The 20276-nt window shown below is 48.6% G+C and overlaps 2 protein-coding genes across 9 annotated transcripts in view; one reads left to right on the forward strand and one right to left on the reverse strand.

The window, feature by feature from the left end:
* SYTL3 (synaptotagmin like 3) overlaps positions 1 to 14082 on the forward strand; it is a 78247-nt gene extending 64165 nt beyond the window's left edge. For 7 of the 8 annotated variants that reach the window (XM_032485261.1, XM_032485265.1, XM_032485262.1 and 4 more), the window contains 7 exons: positions 275 to 453; positions 5379 to 5481; positions 7992 to 8162; positions 10389 to 10494; positions 11487 to 11592; positions 12518 to 12723; positions 13758 to 14082. In XM_032485261.1, coding sequence (XP_032341152.1) covers positions 275 to 453; positions 5379 to 5481; positions 7992 to 8162; positions 10389 to 10494; positions 11487 to 11592; positions 12518 to 12723; positions 13758 to 13867 — 981 coding nt within the window. In that variant the 3' untranslated portion in view covers positions 13868 to 14082. The remainder of the gene's footprint in view (positions 1 to 274; positions 454 to 5378; positions 5482 to 7991; positions 8163 to 10388; positions 10495 to 11486; positions 11593 to 12517; positions 12724 to 13757) is intronic. The other variant, XM_032485266.1, reaches the window with a different exon arrangement.
* Positions 14083 to 14372: 290 nt separating this feature from the next.
* EZR (ezrin) overlaps positions 14373 to 20276 on the reverse strand; it is a 46641-nt gene continuing 40737 nt past the window's right edge. The window contains exons 9-14 of the mRNA XM_032485272.1: positions 19351 to 19514; positions 18851 to 18981; positions 17998 to 18158; positions 17618 to 17710; positions 15900 to 16151; positions 14373 to 15767 (exon numbers count right to left, since the gene is read on the reverse strand). Of these exons, the coding sequence (XP_032341163.1) occupies positions 15603 to 15767; positions 15900 to 16151; positions 17618 to 17710; positions 17998 to 18158; positions 18851 to 18981; positions 19351 to 19514 (966 nt within the window). The 3' untranslated portion in view covers positions 14373 to 15602. The remainder of the gene's footprint in view (positions 15768 to 15899; positions 16152 to 17617; positions 17711 to 17997; positions 18159 to 18850; positions 18982 to 19350; positions 19515 to 20276) is intronic.

The following is a 20276-nucleotide window of genomic DNA, read 5'->3' on the forward strand; positions in this document are numbered from 1 at the left end:
ATAGCCTACTTCTTCCCCAGTGATTTGCGTTCAAGAATGAGATTGTGTAACATTTATTGCTAGGCAGACCCATATCTGAGGATTTCTCATCTCCTTAGGACAGTGTATGTGGCAACTTGTTTTGCAAACGACAAGCTGGTGCATTATTAACATCACGTGAGCCAGGAAGTGTGCTCTGTGTGAATTTTGATTTATCTGATACCTTGAAATCAAAACTGCAAAAAAATTGACTAACTGTGAAGTAACTCATTCTCTCTGTCCTTTTTGATTTCAGGGAAGTTTAATTAGCATTAACAGCACTTGTACAGAGATGGGCAATTTTGACAACGCTAATGTCACTGGAGAAATAGAATTTGCCATTCGTTATTGCTTCAGAACTCATTCTTTAGAAATATGCATCAAGGCCTGTAAGAACCTTGCCTATGGGGAGGAAAAGAAGAAAAAGTGCAATCCGTAAGTTTCTTTGTCTAAGTTCTGGCATAAGATGATAAACGTACTGATTCTAAAGTTTATGTGGAAAAGTGAGAGTTCAAGAATAATCAGGACAGTTGTAAAAAAAAAAAAATCAAAAAGACTTATGGCAAGAATTACTATAAAGCTTAGTAATTCAAACAATGTATTACGGAAGCAGGGATAGACAACGGGGTCAACAGAGCAGAACTGAAAGTCCAGGTACAGACCTTAGCATGTATGGGAACTTAAATGATCAAGAGGCTATTAATCAATGCAGAAAAGATGGACTTCAATAAGTGGTGTTGGAAACTTTTGAGTATTCATGTAGGAAAGATAAAATTAAAATCCTGTCTAACACAATCCAAAAAGAGATTAATTTTTCCCAGTTGACAGATATGAATGGCATCTCATCATTATTTTAACATGCATTTCCCTGATTAATAACAAAACAACTTTATATATGTATTAACCACTTAGGGTTTGTTCCCTTTCTGTGAACTCCCCATTCATATCTTTTGTCTATTTTTCTATTGAATTATCATTTTAAAATTACAAGAGATTTTTTTTTTTTTATTTACGGGAGTTTTTTTTTTTTAAAATCCATTTAAACCCATTTTCAATACAATTCTTCATTGGTTATACATATTTTACATGTCTTCTTCTAGCTGTTGCTTGTAAACTTAAAAGGTTTTGCACAGCAAAGGAAACCATAAACAAAACAAAAAGGCAACCTACAGACCAGGAGAAAATATTTGCAAATGATGCAACTGGCAAGGGATTAATTTCCAAAATATACAAACGGCTCATACAGCTTAATATAAAACAAAAACAATTTTAAAAAAATGCACAGAAGACCTAAATAGACATTTCTCCAAAGAAGACATCCAGATGGCCAACGGGAATATGAAAAGATGCTCAGTATTGCTAATTATTATAGAAATTCAAATCAAAACTACAATGAGGTATCACCTCACACCAGTCAGAATGGCCATCATCCAAAAGTCTATAAATAATAAATTCTGGAGAGAGTGTGGAGAAAAGAAAACCCTCCTACACTGTTGGAGGGAATGTAAATTGGTGCAGCCACTATGGAGAACAGTACCAAGATTCCTTAAAACCTAAAAATAGACTTACCCTATGATCCAGCAATCCCACTCCTGGGCATATATCTGGAGAAAACTCTTAATTCAAAAAGATACATGCACCTCAATGTTCATACCAGTGCTATTTATAATAGCTAAGACGTGGAAACAACCTAAATGTCCATTGACAGATGACTGGATAAAGAAGCCATGGTATGTATACAATGGACTACTACTCAGCCATAAAAAAGAATGAAGTAATGCAACTTGCAGCAACATGGATTGACCTAGAGATAATCATACTAAGTAAAGTAAGTCAGACAGAGAAAGACAATATCATATGATATCAGTTATATGTGGAATCAAAAAAAAGATACAAATGAACTTATTTACAAAACAAGAATAGACTCACAGACATAGAGAACAAATGTATGGTTACCAAAGGGAGAAGGGCAAAGGAGGGATAAATTTGGCTTTTGGGATTAATAGATACATACTACTCTATGTAAAATAGATAAACAACAAGTACCTACTATAGAGCACAGGGAACTATATTCAGTATCTTGTAATAACCTATAATGGAAAAGAATCTGAAAAAGAATATATATATACTGAATCACTTTGCTGTACACCTGAAACTAACACAACAATAAATTTATTAAAAACCCCATAAATGTAACAACAGCAAACCGTGAGGAAGGGGGAGAATTTGATTTCCAGAGTTAACACATTATTAGACACATATGTCCAGTATTCAACAACAACAACAAAAAATCACAAGGCATATAAAGAAACAGGAAATGAGCAGGACTCATTCAAAGGGAAAAAATAAACCAACAGAAACTGCCCCTGAAAGAGATCTGATGGCAGGTTTACTAGACAAAGACTTTAAAACAAACAACTGTCTTAAGGATGCTCAAGGAACCAAAGAAAGACATGGAGAAAGTCAATAAAATGATACATAAACAAAACAGAAATATCAATAAAGAGATAGAAAACCTAAAAAGAAACAAAAAGAAATTCTGGAGTTGAAAACTACAATAACTGAAATGAAAAATTCTAGAGGGATTCAAAGGCAGCTATGAACAGGTAAAACACAGAATAGGTGAACCTGAAGATAGGATGATGGGAATTACTGAATCTGAGAGACAGAAAGAAAAAAGATTAAAGAAAAGCAAACAGAACCTAAAGGACCTTTGGTATACCATGAAGTGGACCAACATATGCATTGTGGGAATCCCAGAATAAGTGAGAGCAAGGAGCAAAGACTTCTTGAAGAAATAATGGCTGAAAACTTTCCAAAGTTGTTGAAAGACTTGAATATAAACATCACAGAAGCTCTTTGAACTCCAAGTATGGGGAACCACACTGAGACACATCATGAACAAATGTTTGAAAGATAAGGAGAGAATCTTGAAAGCAGCAAGAGAGAAGTAAGTCGTCACGTGCTAGGGATCCTTAAGAAGATTATCAGCAGATTTCTCATCAGAAACTTTAGAGGCCAAAAGACTGGGTCAATAAATTCAAAGTGCTAAAAGAAAAGAAAAGAAAAGAAAACAACACAGCAAAACCATTCTTCAAAAGTGAGAGAGAAATTACAACAGAATCAGCTAAACAATGGCTGATTGAGTTCGTTACCACCAGAGCTGCCCTGCAAGAAATGCAGAAGATTTTACCTGCAGGTAAAATGAAAGGACATTAGACAGTAACTCAAAAACATGTGAAAAAATAAAGGCCACAACAAAGGCAAATGCACAGCCAATTATAAAAGCTAGAATTATTGTAATAGTGGTAATTCCACTTTTTGTTTCGTATGACTTAGGACACTAATGCATTTTAAAAGATGATTAGTCTCTTATTATTGTAATTTTGGTTTGTAACTCCACAGTTTGTTTTTGACATAATTTAGGAGATTAATGCATTTAAAAGAATTATTATCTTGTTTTTGGGTCACATGTGTATGCAGACATAATTTTGTGATGTCAGCAATAGGAAGAGGTGAGAACAGAGCTGAGAAGGAGCAGAGAGGTCTTATATCCTATTAAAGTTAAGATGGTAAAACTTAAAGTTATAGCTTTAGGATATTAAATGTAATCTCCTTGGTAACCACAAGAAAAATAGCTATAGAACAAAACCAAAACCAAAAAAAAAGAGCAAGGAATTTAAAAATTTCACTACAGAAAATCAACTAAACACAAAAGAATACAGTAATGCAGGAAGTGAGGGACATGAAATCTATCAGGCAAGAGAAACAGCAAATGACAGAAGTGAGTACTTCTTATCAGTAATTAAAGTAGGAATGAGTTAGACACTCCAATCAAAAGACAGAGATCGGCAGAGTGGGTAAAAATGTAGGAGCCAAGTATATGCCATCTACAGGAGACTCACTTAAGGTCCAGTGACACAACTGGAAGGTACTCCATGCAAACGGTAACTAAGAGTGAGCAGGGGGTGGCCGTACCAATATCAGGCAAAACAGAGCTTAAAAAAGTTTACAAAACAAGTTTATACTGTAGAGCACAGGGAACTGTGTTCAATATCTTGTAGTAACCTATAATGAAAATGAATATGAAAACATATGTATGTATATGTACAACTGAAACATTATCCTGAACACATTGATCCAACATTGTAAACTGACTATACTTCAATTAAAAAAAAGAATGCCAAAAAAAGGTTAAAAAGATAAAGGGTGTTATATATTAATAAAAACTTCAATTCATCAAGATGATATAACAGTTAAAAATGTCTGTGTTCCTAATAACAGACCATCAAGATGTAAGACGCAAACGCTAACAGAATTAAAGGGAGAAGTAGACAGTTCTAAATAATAGTTGGACAAGACAGTAATACTCCACTCTCGGTAACAGGTAGGACACCCAGACAGAAGATCTGAAAGGAAATAGAGGACTTAACACCATAAAGCAAGTGGACACATGGGCGTGCATTTTACTGTAATGCTTTAAGCTCTGCAGATACGCTGTACATCTCCTGTTTTACATGTGTGAGGGCTCATGATGATCAACAACTTAAGAGTAAATGAATAGTGAGGAATCAGTGACAGTGACCTGTGACGGTACTTTTCCAAGAGTGTGAAAAAGAGGCCTGAGTCTGGGGAGGGAGGGCTCCGGCTCTTTGTTGCTTTGGGAAGGTTGAGCCTCTTTCTAGCCTGTGGGGATGGGACCTGGGCAAGCAGTGTCACTGCCATCAGTGAAGCAGCCAGAGGAGCAAGGGAGGGCCGGCTCGGGACCCAGTGGAGGGATGGCCTGGGCACAGGTGGCGCCTGGCACGTTTCCTCTGCGGAGAGGTCCTCTGCAGTCGGGACGGCAGTGTTTGAGGCCCCACAGGGAAAAAGCACAGTGTGAGGTGTCCACTTTCCACTTCCACTTGTTTTTCTTGTGGGTTGGGGGGACAGAGGTAGGCGGAGGGAGGGCCAGATGGTACACAGCCTCTACATCCAGGCAGTTTAGAAACCTGCCCCACCCCACGGAGCCCTGGGAGCCTCCGGTTACCTGGTTGTCACCCCGTGGCAATTGAGTAATTCAGACTCCAGGAGCAGGGCATGAGGCCAGCTGGGGGGAGCGTCAAGCCCCCAGGAACATTCCAGAGGATTATGGCCGGAGATGGTATCGACCAGGAGCTGTGCACACAGCACTCTCCTATTCATCGTCAGTGGCAGGGCCACTAAGCCCTTGCAGTCAACCCCAAACGCAGCGGGAAGCGGGAAAAGAAAACGCTGACGTGTGATTCTCCTCCCGAACCCAACCCCCACCCCACCCCACCCCACCCCACCCCACCCCCTGCCCCCGGAAACGCTGAGTTTTCACCTCGTTTGGCCACTAGGTACGTCAAGACTTATCTGCTGCCTGACAGATCCTCCCAAGGAAAACGCAAGACTGGAGTCCAAAAGAACACAGTGGAGCCGACCTTCCAGGAGACCTTGAAGGTACTTGCTGGACAAATATTCACATACTGAGTCTCCCCCAGCCCGGGCTGGGCCCCTGGGGCCGGAGTCCAGCAGGTGGTTCTCCCAAACCCTTGAGTCAGTCAAATGTAAGTGCAGATACTCAGACGCTTCTGCAGGGCTCTGTCAATCAGTGGCAAGTGGGTAGAAAATAAATTTCAGCCTTTGTACAGGAAAAATGCAGAGTCTGTTGGACTTGAGAAATGGCTTTTGATTAATGATTTGTGAGAAAATGGTGAAAAAAACTGGCTGCCTCCCAATTTCTTTTTTTAACATTTTATTTATTTACTGTTGTATTATTTTTTAATTATTTTTTTATTTTGGGGGGAGGAGGTAATTAGGTTTATTTATTTTTGGAGAAGGTGCTGGGGATCGAACCCAGGACCTTGTGCTTGCTAAGCATGTGCTCTACTACTTGAGCTATTCCCTCCCCCATGCCTCTCAGTTTCTAAAATTGGTTTGCCCTGTTGCACTTTGATGACTATCAGAGAGGTATTCTCAAGCAAGTTACCCTATAAATGAAACCGCTGAGTTACTATCTTTGTAAAAATACTTCTTCATCAAAGTATCTGGCAAACCCAGGTTTCTTCTGATTTTATGAAAAAAATAGTAATTTTATGAAAAAAAATTCTAGAGGAATTGTCTGGGTTTTCACTTTCTTTGGCTCTAAGAAATGTGACTTGTGGTTTAGAGCAGAGATGAGGGAGGGACTGCCCCCACGCTGGGATTCAGGATGGAGAACTGGAGATGATGTCTGGTGAAGTCAGAGGTCTGGAGCTGAAAGAATAGTCCAGATGCACAGAGATGGGCAGCCCAGGGATCCCATGTGTCAAGCCCCAAGCCCAAGGAAGGAGAACGCTTTGTTTGCCTTCCTTGGAAAGTCAGGACATTTGTGAACTCCCAGCCAGGGGCCGTCTGGGCAGCTGGCAGAGAGACCCATTCAGTACATGAAAACAGCGATTGTTTTCTGTGCTCCTGCTGTGGCCAAGTGCTCCGTGAACCCTCTGAGCCCTAGGTATTAGAATCCTCATTTAGCAACGGGGAAACTGAGGCTTGGAGGGTACTTAGAAATACAGCTCTGACCCACAATGGACTCACAGTCATTCACAAAATTTATGTTCGTAAGGCCTCCCCAAGGGATTTTTTTAAAACAGATTGTGACTCAGCAAGTGTCGAGGAGGCCTGAGGTGTGCCTGTCTGGGGCCAGTCTTGTGATGATTCCCTGGAGGCTGGTCTTCACGTGGTTTTGCTCATGTCCCTGTTCAAAAGAATCTTGAAAAGCTTTGTGCCCCCTCACGCATTTTAAACTGATATCTAAAATTACTCATCATGGGTTTAAGGTATTTTGTACTAAACAGGAGCAGACAAATATTTCACTTTCACAAATATTTCATTTTATGAATTGAGACAAATGTGAGGATTGGCTATATTTTAGATAAATATTTAATTACACAGTTTGATTTTTAAAGTTTTAACTACCTTATTTAAAATGTACCCAGTATCAAAGAAATCACCTACAACTTTTATCCATCAGTTTTATCCAGTATATTGTGAATATTTTGGTTATCCTGAAAAACTTTCCAGGTACAGTGAAAAGAATCAGTGTCTTGAATCTATTCTAAATGTAGAACATCTCAACACAGGCCCACCCTTAGCCTTCATAGAAATATATATAAGACGGAAAAGTTGGGAAGATGAAGGAGGTGCGTGATCATTAAGAGTTTTATGGAAACCAGTATTTCAAACTCCCCCTTTGTTTAGCTCGCTGGAGGTTGTACCCCCGGGGCAAGGCACCAGAATGAGATCCCGGGAGTGAGAACTATCTTGGCCAGTTTTGAGGAAAGTGCATGGGAAAGTGGATGATCTAGAAATTGACCCTCCACGTTTCCAAGCTCCCACCCCTTGGGAAGACCACTCCGTGGGAACCCTGGGAAGGATGAAAGGAGACACCAGATCTGGGTGACGCTGGCTGTTGGCTGACTGTTCTCTGGTGCTAGTTGCCCGTAGTGACTCGCAACCCAGGGTCTCTGGCACAGCCCTGTGGGCCTAACGGGGCAATGGAAAATTGGTCTTATTTTAAAAAGTGGGTTCAGTCAACCAAAAGGCCCTCCTTTTCGTCAGGAAGGGGCCACCAATCAGGACCTGAGGGGAAGCAGGCCTGTGTTTCCTAAGAGAATCAAGGAAGGCTGCCCAGAGATGGAGGTTATGGAGCTGCCTCGAGGAGGGCAGACCTGGAGAGATGGCTTCCCTCCCCGTAACGGCTCGTCCTGAGGGAGCAGACACAGCACCCTGAGCTGCTAGCCTGGACTCAGTGGATGGGGCCTGTAGCCATGAAGGAAATAACTAGATTAATTCTGAAGTTAAAGACAAAGTAAGGGCTGAGGCCCAGAGTTGGAAATGGACCATAGACTTGAGGAAAAACAGACTAAAAATCTCGTGGGAGCTGTGGGCCCTGGGAGCCCCGGCTGACGGTCTCTGTTCTGCCTCCGCAGTACCGGGTGGAGCCCGCCCAGCTGGGGACCCGGCGGCTGCAGGTCTCCGTGTGGCACCTGGGCACGCTCACCCGGAGGGCCTTTCTTGGAGAAGTGATCATCCCTCTGGCCACGTGGGACTTTGAAGACAGCACGACCCAGTCTTTCCGCTGGTATCCTCTCCGGGCCAAGGTGATGTCTGGTTTGGGACTGAGCAGCCCCTACTGCCCCGGCCCAACAACTTGAAGGGATCAAAGAAGAGAAAACCTACCAAGGAGCCTTGGGGCCGGGACATGGAGTGCACCTGCCTGCCTGTGACTCCGCTGTAGGAGCTTCCTGGGGGAAGAGGCTCACGGTTGGGCTCTCTGGGTGGGGTTGGGCTAAAGGATTCTTACCGGCTCAGGTTTTGTTCAGGGACCCGAGTAGTCCCACCCTCGGTGTGACCCAAACACGAGCGTGTGTTAGGCTCGGGGTTCAACCCTGTGGGGACGATCTGGTGGGTCCACGTGCCTCCCTGAATTCAGGGTCGCTCGTTGTCAGCTGAGGAGGCCTTGACCTTCTTGGGCCAAAGTCCACACCTGTGGCCAGTCAGGCTGCCCCGCAGCTGGGACCCCGCCTCAGACATGCAGGTTATCGAGTAGTGTTTTTAACGGAAGCAGTGGAAGCAGCATTCCCCAGGCAGTAGTAGGTGAGAATGACCAGGCCAAATGCTCTCAGGAAGGCAGAGGCTGCCCTGTCCGGGCGGATGTCCACATCAGACAGGCCAGAAGAGGCGGAGCTGGCTGGTGGCTCTGCAGGTAACAGAAGAGGCTGGGGAGGAAGGTTAGCATTTCTTGGGGCAGCTGCTTTGCACATTTCTATGCCAAGATCCGAGACTGGGAGAAAGTACGTATGAGAGTGAAGGAGGAGACAACATAGGCTCCAACACCTCCTAAGAAATGGTGAGGGGAAGTGCCAGTCCCACCAGTGAACGTCTGATGGCGAGTCTGAGTCTGTACCAGGCCTGGACCAGTGGACCAGGGCCCATGTGCCAATTTACCTGTTTTCCTCTCTAAAGCCAGGGCTCTGAGTCACAAGGCCTCTGCTTAGAAATGTCTCTGGTTTCTGGCCACTACGGGGTTAGGCCAGGGTCTGGAGCCTGGGAGCTGTACTGTCCCCCCAGTTCCGTGGTCTTTTCTCTGTGGGGTCAGGGCAGCCCCCCCACTCACCATCTGGCACCCAGCACTTTCTCTTCTCAGAACCTTAGTCCATCTTCAGACCTCTGCTTGGGAATATCCACTTGGAATGCTTTCTCTCATCTAAGGTCTGCCCAAGATGTTGCTTAAATCTCACCTCCTCCATGAAGGCTCCCCTGATTTTCCCTGCCAGATGTGGTCTCCCCTTACCCTCAGGCTCCCATGCTCTTCCCACATTCTCCCTGTAGGATCCCCTACTCCAGTCAAGACAGGCTGCCACCAAGGCTGGTCATCTTTTGATAAGCAGGCGAGGAGCAGAAAGCACCAGACTGAAAGGCATCCCTCTTAATCCCAGCTAATAGATAGTGACACCCGGTGCTGGATCAGGGTGTCTGCTCACAGGCCTGCCCCCACCTTGGCCCTGATAGGCAGAAGCCATGGGGTTGGCAAGGGTTTCTGGAAGCTGAGGGTGGAGGCTGCTCCTCCCGCCATTGGGACTGAATGAATCTAGACCTTCCCCAGTGTCCTGCCTCTACCCCACTGGGGGAAAGGTGATTGAATTGCAGAGTCACCACTCTCTGAGCACCTCCTTCACTTTCTGGCAAAATCACGGGCGACCAGAGAAGCCACCTGGGTCCTCCATGTGGAGGTGTCCTCAGTGGGGGGCCTGGGCTGGGCGGGGCTGACTCTCCCAGACTAGAGAGCCACCCCTATGCTGTGGGCACCAAGCCTGGGGCCCCATCCTCTCCCACGCCTGCCTCAGTCCCTGGCACGGGTGGGCAGCTGGAATCTTTAACAACCTGGGTGGTGGAATCGGCGGGGCGCTTGGTTTTATTTATTTTTTCAGACTCAGATTGGGTCCAGGTTTTCTGAGGACCATCCTGTGGGAATGTGCCAGGGCCTTTGAGGCCCTCTGCTTCCTCGCCCAGCTCCTTCTGGTGGGCTGCACTGGCCGGGGTGGGCGGCCGCAGTGGCAGAGCTGGGGGTGGTGTGGGTGTGGGTGTGGGTGTGGGTGTGGGTGTGGGTGTGGGTGAAGAGTCACCATAAATGGAAGAAAGACCAGTCCTGCCACAGGAGTGTCCACTCTCCTGGGGCTCTCCCAGGCCTGCAGAGGCTTCCCAGGTGTTGAGGAGCAGGGGGAGGCTGGAAGGGGACATTTATGGACAGAGCTGAGGCAATGGGTGGAGCCCAGAAGATTCTGGGGGCCAGGAATCCTGCCTCTGAGCTCTGCCTCTTCCCACAGGCAGAGAAATACGAAGACAGCGTTCCTCCCAGTAATGGGGAACTTGCAGTCCGGGCCAAACTGGTCCTCCCGGCAGGGCCCAGAAAGCTCCAGGAGGCTCAAGAAGGTAGGTGGCCTCCAGGCCAGCAAACACTTGTCTTTCACTGTGTCACTGTCCCAAAGCCTGGAGCAGCAGGAGGGCTGAGAGGTCAGGCAGTGTTTCCCAGCATTTCCTCTCTGCCGCCCACTGATCCCGCACTCCAGTAACTCTTCTCAAACCTTGAGAAGCCGAGCCTGGGAAGCGGGTTCTCTGGAACTCTGCCTGGAAAGGAAACCACTGACCAAAATCAGGCAAAGCCTGTGATGCCCACTTTACAGGCTCTTTGGACACCTGCCCTGAGGTTTTCCTCGCAGAGGGCAGGCTTACACAGTCTCCCTGGATTAAGTCCCACTGTGGCCCCACCCTTGAGGGCTGACCACCTGTGTTGGCAGTTTGGCTCCTTAGGAACCAAGAGTCTGTTATCTCCAGGTAAGGGTGCCTGCAAGGCTCCGAGTGACTAGTTCCCGGCCCCTGGGCCACGTGAGCAGCTGCAGATCAAGGTCCCCCAGGAACTTACAGGGTTCCTTGTAACTGACTAAATAACGTGGGGCATGTGAAGAAGATGAGGGTGGAGAGCGAAGACGGGAGAAGGAGCAATTCCATGATGTTACTCGTGATTCCCTATTTGACAGAAGAGGGAATTCTGCTGTCCAAGCTCACAGGGCCACCAGCAGACCAGCAGCAGGCCCTGTGATCATCACCAGTCTCCTAGAACAGAGGTCTTTTCCCAAACTCATCGGCTGTAACTGACTGAAACGCCTGCCTCCTCCTCTCCTTGGCTTCCCCATTACTCTTAGCGGCTTCCATTTCCCTAGGATTTTAGCAGCCCTTCCGTGCTGTCATGCTGACCGTCCAGCAGAACCTTCTTATCGTGGACGTGCTCCTCCTCTTACCTGCCCTCTTGGGACCTGAGGGCTGTAACACGTCCTCTGATTAAGCTGTCAGTTTTGGGGTGATGGCACTGTGTGCTAACGTGATGTAGAACTAGGGTGCACAGTAAATGCTGGCTTTCCTTCCAGAGATGGGAGATCAGTCATCACGTAACGGTCAGCTCTGTTTGGTGGTGCTGGGAGCCAAGAATTTACCTGTGCGGTCAGATGGGACCTTAAACTCATTTGTGAAGGGGTAGGTATTACATTTAATCAAGTATGATTTATTGATCACCCATTACACATATGGCACAGTCCCTGTATGGGACTGTGTGAGCCATTGTAAACTTGTCTTAGTTTAGCTTTCCTATGAAAATCAGACAGAACCCAAGTTAAAAGACTGGCTTCCAAGAATTCATGAGATTTGGGGCTGCTGAGGTTGGGACTACCACATTTTAAACTAACCCTCAATCTTATCAGCCCTTCTTTCATCAGTAAATCAGCATCTTCTGGCTGAAATGGAGCATGGGAAAAATCATGTGTTTAATAAATATTTCCTTAGCTTAACATCTCTTGGATTAAGAGTAAGATGGATGACTCTGCATTTCATTTTTATTCACTACAGGTGTAATGGTATCTCCAAAAGTAAAGTGAACACTTAATTACCATATAGAACTGCTAAATCCCGTCAGTGACATAATCGAAAAATGATGGCTTGGTCAGCCAGACAGAACTAAATTCTGTCCTGAACCCTGCCACTTACCTGTATGGCCTTGAGCAAGTGACTGAGGCTTTCTGAATTTATTTTCCTGAGAACAGGGTTAAATGAGATAACCTGTGAGCTGAGTCCTGGTCTCTGGGTAGCAGGTCTGATGAGCCTGGCTGTAACCTGGTGGTAGTCATACCAAGGAGGCAGATTAAGATGAGGGCCACGTGGCCTGGAATCCTAGAATCCCACTCTTAATACTCAGTGCAGAATTCTGCTCTTAGAGAAATTTGGAGCATCCTAGAGAGGGGTCATGTAGCCATATCTCAAGATTCCCATTCTTCCTGGCTGACAATTTTTGTTCTGTGGTGGCACTTATCTTAGCACTTACGGGCCTGCCGATGAGCCAGTCCTGATGGGGAGAGGCCGTGTGGAGGGCAGAGATTATAGGGTTTGAATCTGTTTCCTTGTGCAGCTGTCTCACTTTGCCAGACCAGCAAAGGCTGAGACTGAAGTCCCCTGTCCTGAAGAAGCAAGCCTGTCCCCAGTGGAAGCACTCCTTCGTTTTTAAAGGCATAACCCCTTCTCAGCTGAGGCAATCCAGCCTAGAGTTAACCGTCTGGGACCAGGCCACCTTCGGGGTGAACGACCGTCTGCTGGGAGGAGTCAGGCTTGGTTCCAGTAAGTCTGCTTATTGGGGCAAAGCAGCATGGTTGATCCTTAGTGACTGTTTCATGGGGATACCGTTAAAAGCACCTCAGTGTGGCCATGACAGCAGGTGACTTAACTGGCTTTGAAATTGTCTAACCCACCAGAGATGGAAAATTACTTAGTCCGGTTTTTACTTTACAACTAAGCGGTAATACAGCAAAGCATTTCAACTATTTAAATCAGATTTAGAGTTGCTAAAGAAACAAAAATTACAGGTCTCAAAACAGGCTGGGTACAGTATTTGCTTTTGTTTCTGGCATCAATCATAACAGGATTATTATTTTATTTTTTTAGCTGCTCTCAGCGTTCTTGAATTCAAAATTTGATTTCTCAGCTTCAGATTAGTAAGCATGCATTTGTATCTAGGATTATTTTCTTAAAGAATATCTTCTTAACCCAAACAAGTGGCAATTCAGAAAGTACTTCGTTAATAGAGGGCCAGAGGGCGATGCTTCTCAGTGTCACTCAGCAGGAGTGCTGCTGGCTTCTGGTGGGGGGCAGCAGGGCCCCCCAAACACTGGGACCAAACACCTGCATACATCCCTAGGGCCTCCAAGACCACTCAAGAGAAACAGGACTTACCACTAACTTACTGTGTTTTAAGAGGAACATTGTCCAGAGCACACCCCTCCCTCTAAGGAACTCCTTTCTGTGAACAAACCTGACCCTGGTCTGGGATGGCTTCCTGCCGGTCCACATGTTAAGACTGTCGACCCCCTTCTTGAGGAAAACAGCCCACCAAAGCTGTCCTCTCCTCACCTCCAAACTGAGGCCTCTCAGTCCGCGGAGGGGGCACGTGGGCACATCCTGTTCTCAGGTCTGGTTTTGTTGGGGTGGGGGGGCTCTCTCTTACTCGCGGTGCACATTTTAATACAGTCTTAAGTTGAGGTTCAAAGTTACTTTGTACTTTGCTGCTGGCCCTCATTTTTAAGAATCTGAGAGAAGGGACAGGGAGAGGTATGCTGACCCACTGTCACTCATCTGTCACTTCGCTCCCACCACAGAGGAGGGTCCAGCTGGCGGCGCCGACTCTTGCTCACCATCAAAGCTCCAATGGCAGAAAGTTCTTTCCAGCCCCAACCTGTGGACGGACATGACCCTCACGCTGCACTGAGGCCAAGGCCCCGGGTGCTGCGGGGTTGGCCCTCTGGAGTGTGAACACTCCGGTCTGCAGCTCCGTCCCGCAGCTGAGACGTTCTCCCAGATCCCTCTGTGTGTACTTAAGTTAAACAGAACCACTGCCATGTTACGTTAGGAAGTCTCAGGTAGGTTATCTGTGCTTTGAGAGACGTGGAAAATGACCAGCTCTCAATAAATGTTCAACAGTTACCTCGGTCTCCCTGTGCTTATTTGAGTGGAAATTACGGCCTTGTTAGGTGCGTTTCAAAGAGAAAAAAGGAAAACCTGGTGGATATTCGATTCCTCCCATTCTGTTGTGAAAACCATTTCTGGAGGTCAGCTAACCATGGGGGCGCTGGGGGACTCCTATTTCAGGCGGGAAAGCGCTAGGGTCCTCCCACGGGGCCCGCCAGCCCCACAAAGCATGCTGGCGCACCTGCGCAGTTGAACGTGAAGACGCCCCCCCCCCCAAGCGACGCACGGAGACACCCACTGCTACGTCTTGCTTTGCCGATGGTTTATTTCCGAAATCTGTGCTGCAGGCTTCATCCACACAGGACGTCTTAACCGAAAAGGAAAAGGACTGAGCAGAGCTTAGGAGGTGCAGGAACAGAACCGGCCGCGGTGAGAGCTGGCATCTGAAGGCTTTTCAAGGACGTGGGGAGACGTAAGGAGGGCAGGGCAGGCTTCCCCTGTGGAAGCACTGAGATGCTAACCAGGTCAGAAGGCCATTCCCGGCTGGAGTCTGAATGAACAGAACAGCGAGGGTCTTTCTCCAATAAGCTCGGATAGAAAATTACAATGTGCGTAATCAATTACATGCGCAAAGAACGCTGTAAGTAAACAAAAAGCCTTTTTTTCCAGATCTGATTACTGCAGTTGATCCATTTCACTACTGCCCGTCAACATGAGATCAAGTGTCATGGTTACATGATTTTTAATATGTAATTCTTTTTATTCTGTAAAAGGTAACAAAATATACAGAATGAAACGTTCCCTTTTTTAAACTAAAGTTACAAACCCTATTATCACTTACATATAAATATTATACTCTATAGCTGATCATTATTTAGGTGTCTAAGTCCAACAATGCAGCTCTAATGGTTAAGAAAAAAAAAAAAAAGGAAAAAAAGAAAAATTTATCCAAGCGTGGAGTATATCCTCCTGCACTGTTTATCCTGAATGATCACAGGATTTCGTCAACTGAAGGCCTGGAGGAAGGAAATAGTGCGTGCGTGTGTATGCGTGTAAGTGTATTTTAGACTCAACTTTCAAAATTTTCACCCTTCAAAAAGCAAATATACAAAGATGGATCCTTCATTGAAATCAAGAAGAAATCAATTTCAGCTAATTTCAAATATAGAAAAAGTATGGCACAGAATATAAGCCACGATGTGGTTTTAATTTTGCTGAATCTTGTATCACACATGCCAGCATGGAGTTATTCAGACTTAACAGGCATCTTTCCTTAATTGATTCAGTCCTGTTCCAAGCATAAAACAGGAAGTAATTTAATAATAATAATAAAAATCAGGCCTGTTTGGCACTATGATACAATTGGGAAAAATAAACCAGGGACACTTCCATTGGTCCCAGCCCCAGAACATTCCCACTGAAGTAACTACTCTTTATAAAGGACGTGGAGGACAAGGGATGTGGGTGCAGAGAACTACGAGTAGGCGCTGAAGGCAGCCTGCGGCCTCCCTCCGGAGCCGGCACGGCTGCGCCCCTCACATGGCCTCAAACTCGTCGATGCGCTGCTTGGTGTTGCCCTGCCGGATCTGCCGCAGCGTCTTGTACTTGTCCCGGCCTTGCCTCATGTTCTCGTTGTGGATGATGTCGTTGTGGGTCCGCTTGTTCTCGTCTCTGGCCTGGGACAGCTCATTGGTCAGCGTCTGCAACACGAAGCAGCGTCAGTCGGCTCGACACCTTGCACACACACAGCCCCTCCCTCCCAGGGCAAGGGTGCCGGGTGGGCCGGAGCCCCCAGGCCCGAGGAGGGGCGCCTGCTCGCCGCCCGCGCTCACCATCAGCTGCCGCTGCACGCGCTCATTCTTCTCGGCTTCGGTGATCCGCTTCTCCTCGTTGCGGTCGTCCAGGATGCCCTCGCTGGACAGCTCGGCGCTGTAGCCGGTGTACTCCGTGCCCTCCTCCTGTGGGCTCTCCCGGACGTGGTAGCTCACGGGCTCGTACACAGGGGGCGGTGGGGGCGGTGGGGCAGACATCACCAGGTGCAGCTCCTCCTTGGTCTTCACCAGGTCATCCTGTGCTTCTTTGGCCTTTGAAAGCAGGTGAGAACAGGCAGGTGAGAACTTGGAACACACAACCACTTTCTTAAGAATCATCTGGTCTTTAAAAGAAGGCCCACTCTCCTTGCCAGGAGAAAGATTCTGTAGCCTGCCTCCCCCCACTGCCTTTCTCCTGGAGGCTGGATGCCGGTGCCCTGAAGCAGCCCAGAGCCGAGGGCTGGACTGCAGCTGCCCTGGCGCCCCTGTTCACAGTGGGAAAAATCCTCCTGGTCTGGGCCCACAGCACCAAGAAACTGTGACGCCAGGACTTGACATTTTCCTAAGTACTGTAACTTCATGTCTATAATCCTAGTATGGGCTCATTGTATATATTTTTGAAAAAAATTTATCAAAGAAACTCAAACCCTTGAGCCACCAAACGGCCCTATAACGTTCTGATGTTCGGTTTCTACCCTGTGTGGCCACTTTTTATCAAGCTCCTGTCTGCCTGCCAGGACCTGGCTCTCACACTTTCTTACCCAGCACCCATAATCCTTCCAGCAACTTCTCGGGGGTACACACACTCAATCCCACCCACCTCATCACCAACCTGACCCTAGAGATGAATTTAGCTTGACCTGCTTTGTAACCAGCTTCTCACTTAATACTCTGTAACGATGAGCACTTTCTCTAAAAACCTAAGGACTGCAGTCTTTTGCACATAACTTGGGTTGGGGTATGTGTGCAGGGGGTGAGGACAGGGGTGGGGTGGGGCCAGGTGTCCCAGAAGGGGCCACGGCAGATTGGAAATGTGGAAAAGGGCAGGCAGGAGGGTTGGGGAGGCGAGAGGAACCTGGATGAGGTCTACACTCTGAACCTAACCCACAGCCCCCCTAGGACCACGCACTCCTGGTGGGAGTGAAGACTTGTGGAAGGAGATGGGCTCTCCGACTCCAGAGTGAATGTGGTTCTCAATATTATAGCTACAGTTTACTAAACCTCTGCGGGGTCCTTACAAGTCAGTGTATTACTCATCCCAATCTGTGACAAGGAAACCGAGACTCAGAGGTGAGGGCACCCACCCCGTCACACAAGAACCAGTGGCAGAGCCTGGACTCTCGCCAGGTCTGGGGACCCCCAGGGTCCAGGTCTTCCTGCCATGCCGTGCTACGGAGACCAACATTCCAGGGCAGCAGAAGGGCTTGTTTCGGGGGCTGTGGCTGAGGCTAGGTACCATCCACATAATCCGATTTAAAGCTAGATCCAGAGGGGCCTTCCCGGTGGGCAGAACAGCTCGGGGGCCCAGAGCACAGTGGGTGCAAACCAACAAGAGGCTCTTTGTTCCCCCGTTAATCCACTAGCATGCTTGCCAGTACGCGGGACAAGCCCCTTCCCGCGGGGATCTGTGTCTGAGAAGGGTGGCAGTATCCACTGTGCGACCGGGCAGCGTTGCAAAACGCTCCCAAGGACCTGCTCGCCTGGCCCAGGCTGCCTCACCCGGCACCCCGTACACTCACCCGGAGCTGCCACTCCTCCACCTCGTTCTCCTTGCGTCTCCGCGCCTCTTCCAGGAGGGCGATCTTGGCTGTGTACTCCGCGAGTTCCGTGGCCTGGCAAAGGAGTCAAAGCTGAAATTATTTCTGGAACGCTTTCAACAGTCCACTTGTGAATCAAGGGCCACGTGTTTCGGTAAATGTCCCCCCTGGCCAGCAGTGTGTGGGGCCGCCACGCCCCACCCTGGCCGCCCCCACCCACCGCACCGCCCCCTCTCCACCAGCCACTTTACACCCTCCCCCCTCAGGCAGGATAGACATTATCATAAAGCAGGTGTCGCTTTTCCGATCCCCAGAGGCAGCCTCTCCATAATTCAGCATCGTGAGGCCCAGGCAACTCCTACCAGCTGCTCCTGGCTCTTCATCTGATCTGCCGCCTGCCTCTCCAGCTCCTCCTTGGCTCGCAGCGCGGCCATGCGGTCGGCCTCCAGGCGCTCCGCCTCCTCCTGCGCTCGCTTCCTCTCCTCCTCCAGCCGCAGGGCTCTCTGGATCTGGTCCGAGAGCTCTAAAGAGAGCACAGAACCAGAGCTGCTCAAAGGGTCCAGCCAGGGACCCTGCAGTCTTGCCCTGAATTCCCACCCGGGGATCGGATGGGATCATGAACTGGAATCACACCAATGCTGCAAAGAAGTGGAGCCAGTTACAGGTTAATGAGGCCTCTTCTCCCAGTGACACTGAAGGGAACACTGGACGGCTGGTCCCCACTGTGTTTACACAACAACGTCCTTAGGAAGGTTAAACCGCTGCACAGAGCTGGTCAAGCTGCCCTCTCCCAGCCCGGGCCAGCTGCACACACGCCACTGTGCGCCTGGGTCTTAGCTTATGAGGTGGGGACAATACCAGGGCTCAGGTGCTCACTGGCAGTGTGACCTCAGGCAAAGCATTTTACCTTACTGAACCTTAACATCCTCATCAGGAACATGGGGATAATTCGGTCCTTCCCTCATAGGATTGAGGGGAAATTTTAAAAAGATAATGTATGCATTTGGCAAAGAACCAGCACAGGTGTTACTAAAGTTCAGAGTGATTTTCGAATCCAAATAACCATCCTATCATTCCTCTCCCGCAAGCCTCGACTTTGGGCATTGTGTTCAACTGAAGCGCTATTCCTGGGAGTTTCCTTCCCGGTCTCTTGTGTGCTGTCTGTCAGTCCCTCCCACCACAAACCGGCCCTTGTCTCCCACAGGCCCTGCCCACCTCTCTCCGCCTTCCGGGTTTTCTCCTCGTAGTCTTGCAGCCTGAGCATCAGTTCCTCCTTCTCACGCATCATCTGCTCTTTTTCTCTCTCAACCGTTTCTCTCCGTTTCTTCTCGGATTCCAACTGCTGCCTGTTTCGGGAAGGGAAGGGCCGCAAGGAGGCTCAGACTCCCCAACACAGCAGCCTGGCCATCCCAGCAGGTGGCCCAGGCTGGAAGCCAGCCCCTCACCAGCCCAGCACCTGAAGGGCGGCTGAGTTGTGGTCACTGGCTGTCTCCAGCGCCGAGACCAGGCTCTGGTCCGTCCACCCAGCAGAGGACACTGGTGACAGCACTGACCCCAGCTCTGCCACTGCCCAGCCCACAGTGAGGCAGCTCCGAGGGCCCAGCCGGGCCCTGCAGGTTGTGCTCCACCAGCCCTCCCGTGGGGATCAACACAGGCACCGATGGCCGGCCGGCTGGCCTGCCACCAGAGCCCAGGATAACGCCGCCCTGGCTCACCGCTCCAGCTGCTTCTGGTGCTTCTCCTCCCGGGCCTGGGCCTTCATCTGCTGCACCTCGATGGTGTCGGGCTTCCTGCGGCGCATGTACAGCTCGTGGTTCCCCATGCAGAGCTGCAGGATCCGCTTGTTGATTCGCAGGCGGGGAGCATAGAACACAAAGTCCTGAGAACAGAACGGGGTGGATTCTGACTCGGGAACGGCTTCCTTTGGCTTACTTCTTCCAAACCGAGCTTCCCCCGACTTCACCAAGTTCGAGGTCCCTTTTCTAAAGGGACAATCGTAGCAGAGAGTAGGGGGCCAGAAAGTGGCTTCAAGGGAAAGCCACTGACCATAAGTGACAAAAATGAGATGCTAAAACTAAGTTCTCGGCGCCGTGGGGTGCACGTCCTCCGGGACAAGCAGAGGGACAGCGTGCCCTGGGCACGTGGGTGGCTGTTCCTGTGCCCCGCCGCCCCGGGCGCATGCGCGCTGAAGACCTGCGGCTGGACCACCAAGCTCCTCCAAGCCCAACACCGCCGAGCGCCTGTGCAGTCCGACCTTCAGGCTAACATCCTTGTCTGTCCTCTCCAGCCCCACAGTCACTGCCCCCGATCCTTGCCTGGACAGCACAACTTATACTGGTGCTGCCCATCTCCTTGGCCTCAACCTTTGCCTCTCACCCTGCTACCAGCACGTCAGTCGTGTCACTGCCAGACCTTTGATTCTGGCCCACTGGCTCCAGGACCAGGTACTAATGTGAAGGCCTTCTGGCTCCCGCCCAGCCAACCCCTTGGTCCCCTGAACTGTGCTCTTTCATCCCTGTGAGCTCATCCTCAAACGGTGCCTCCTACTTAGAATGTCACATCCATCCAATCTCTTAACCCGAGGGCACAGCACTTCCATGAGGTGACGTTAGAGCCCACAGCACACCTTCTCTGTGGTTGG

The sequence above is a fragment of the Camelus ferus genome, chromosome 8 (genome assembly GCF_009834535.1).
Source record: "Camelus ferus isolate YT-003-E chromosome 8, BCGSAC_Cfer_1.0, whole genome shotgun sequence".
In the NCBI taxonomy this organism is placed as follows: Eukaryota; Metazoa; Chordata; class Mammalia; order Artiodactyla; family Camelidae; genus Camelus; species Camelus ferus.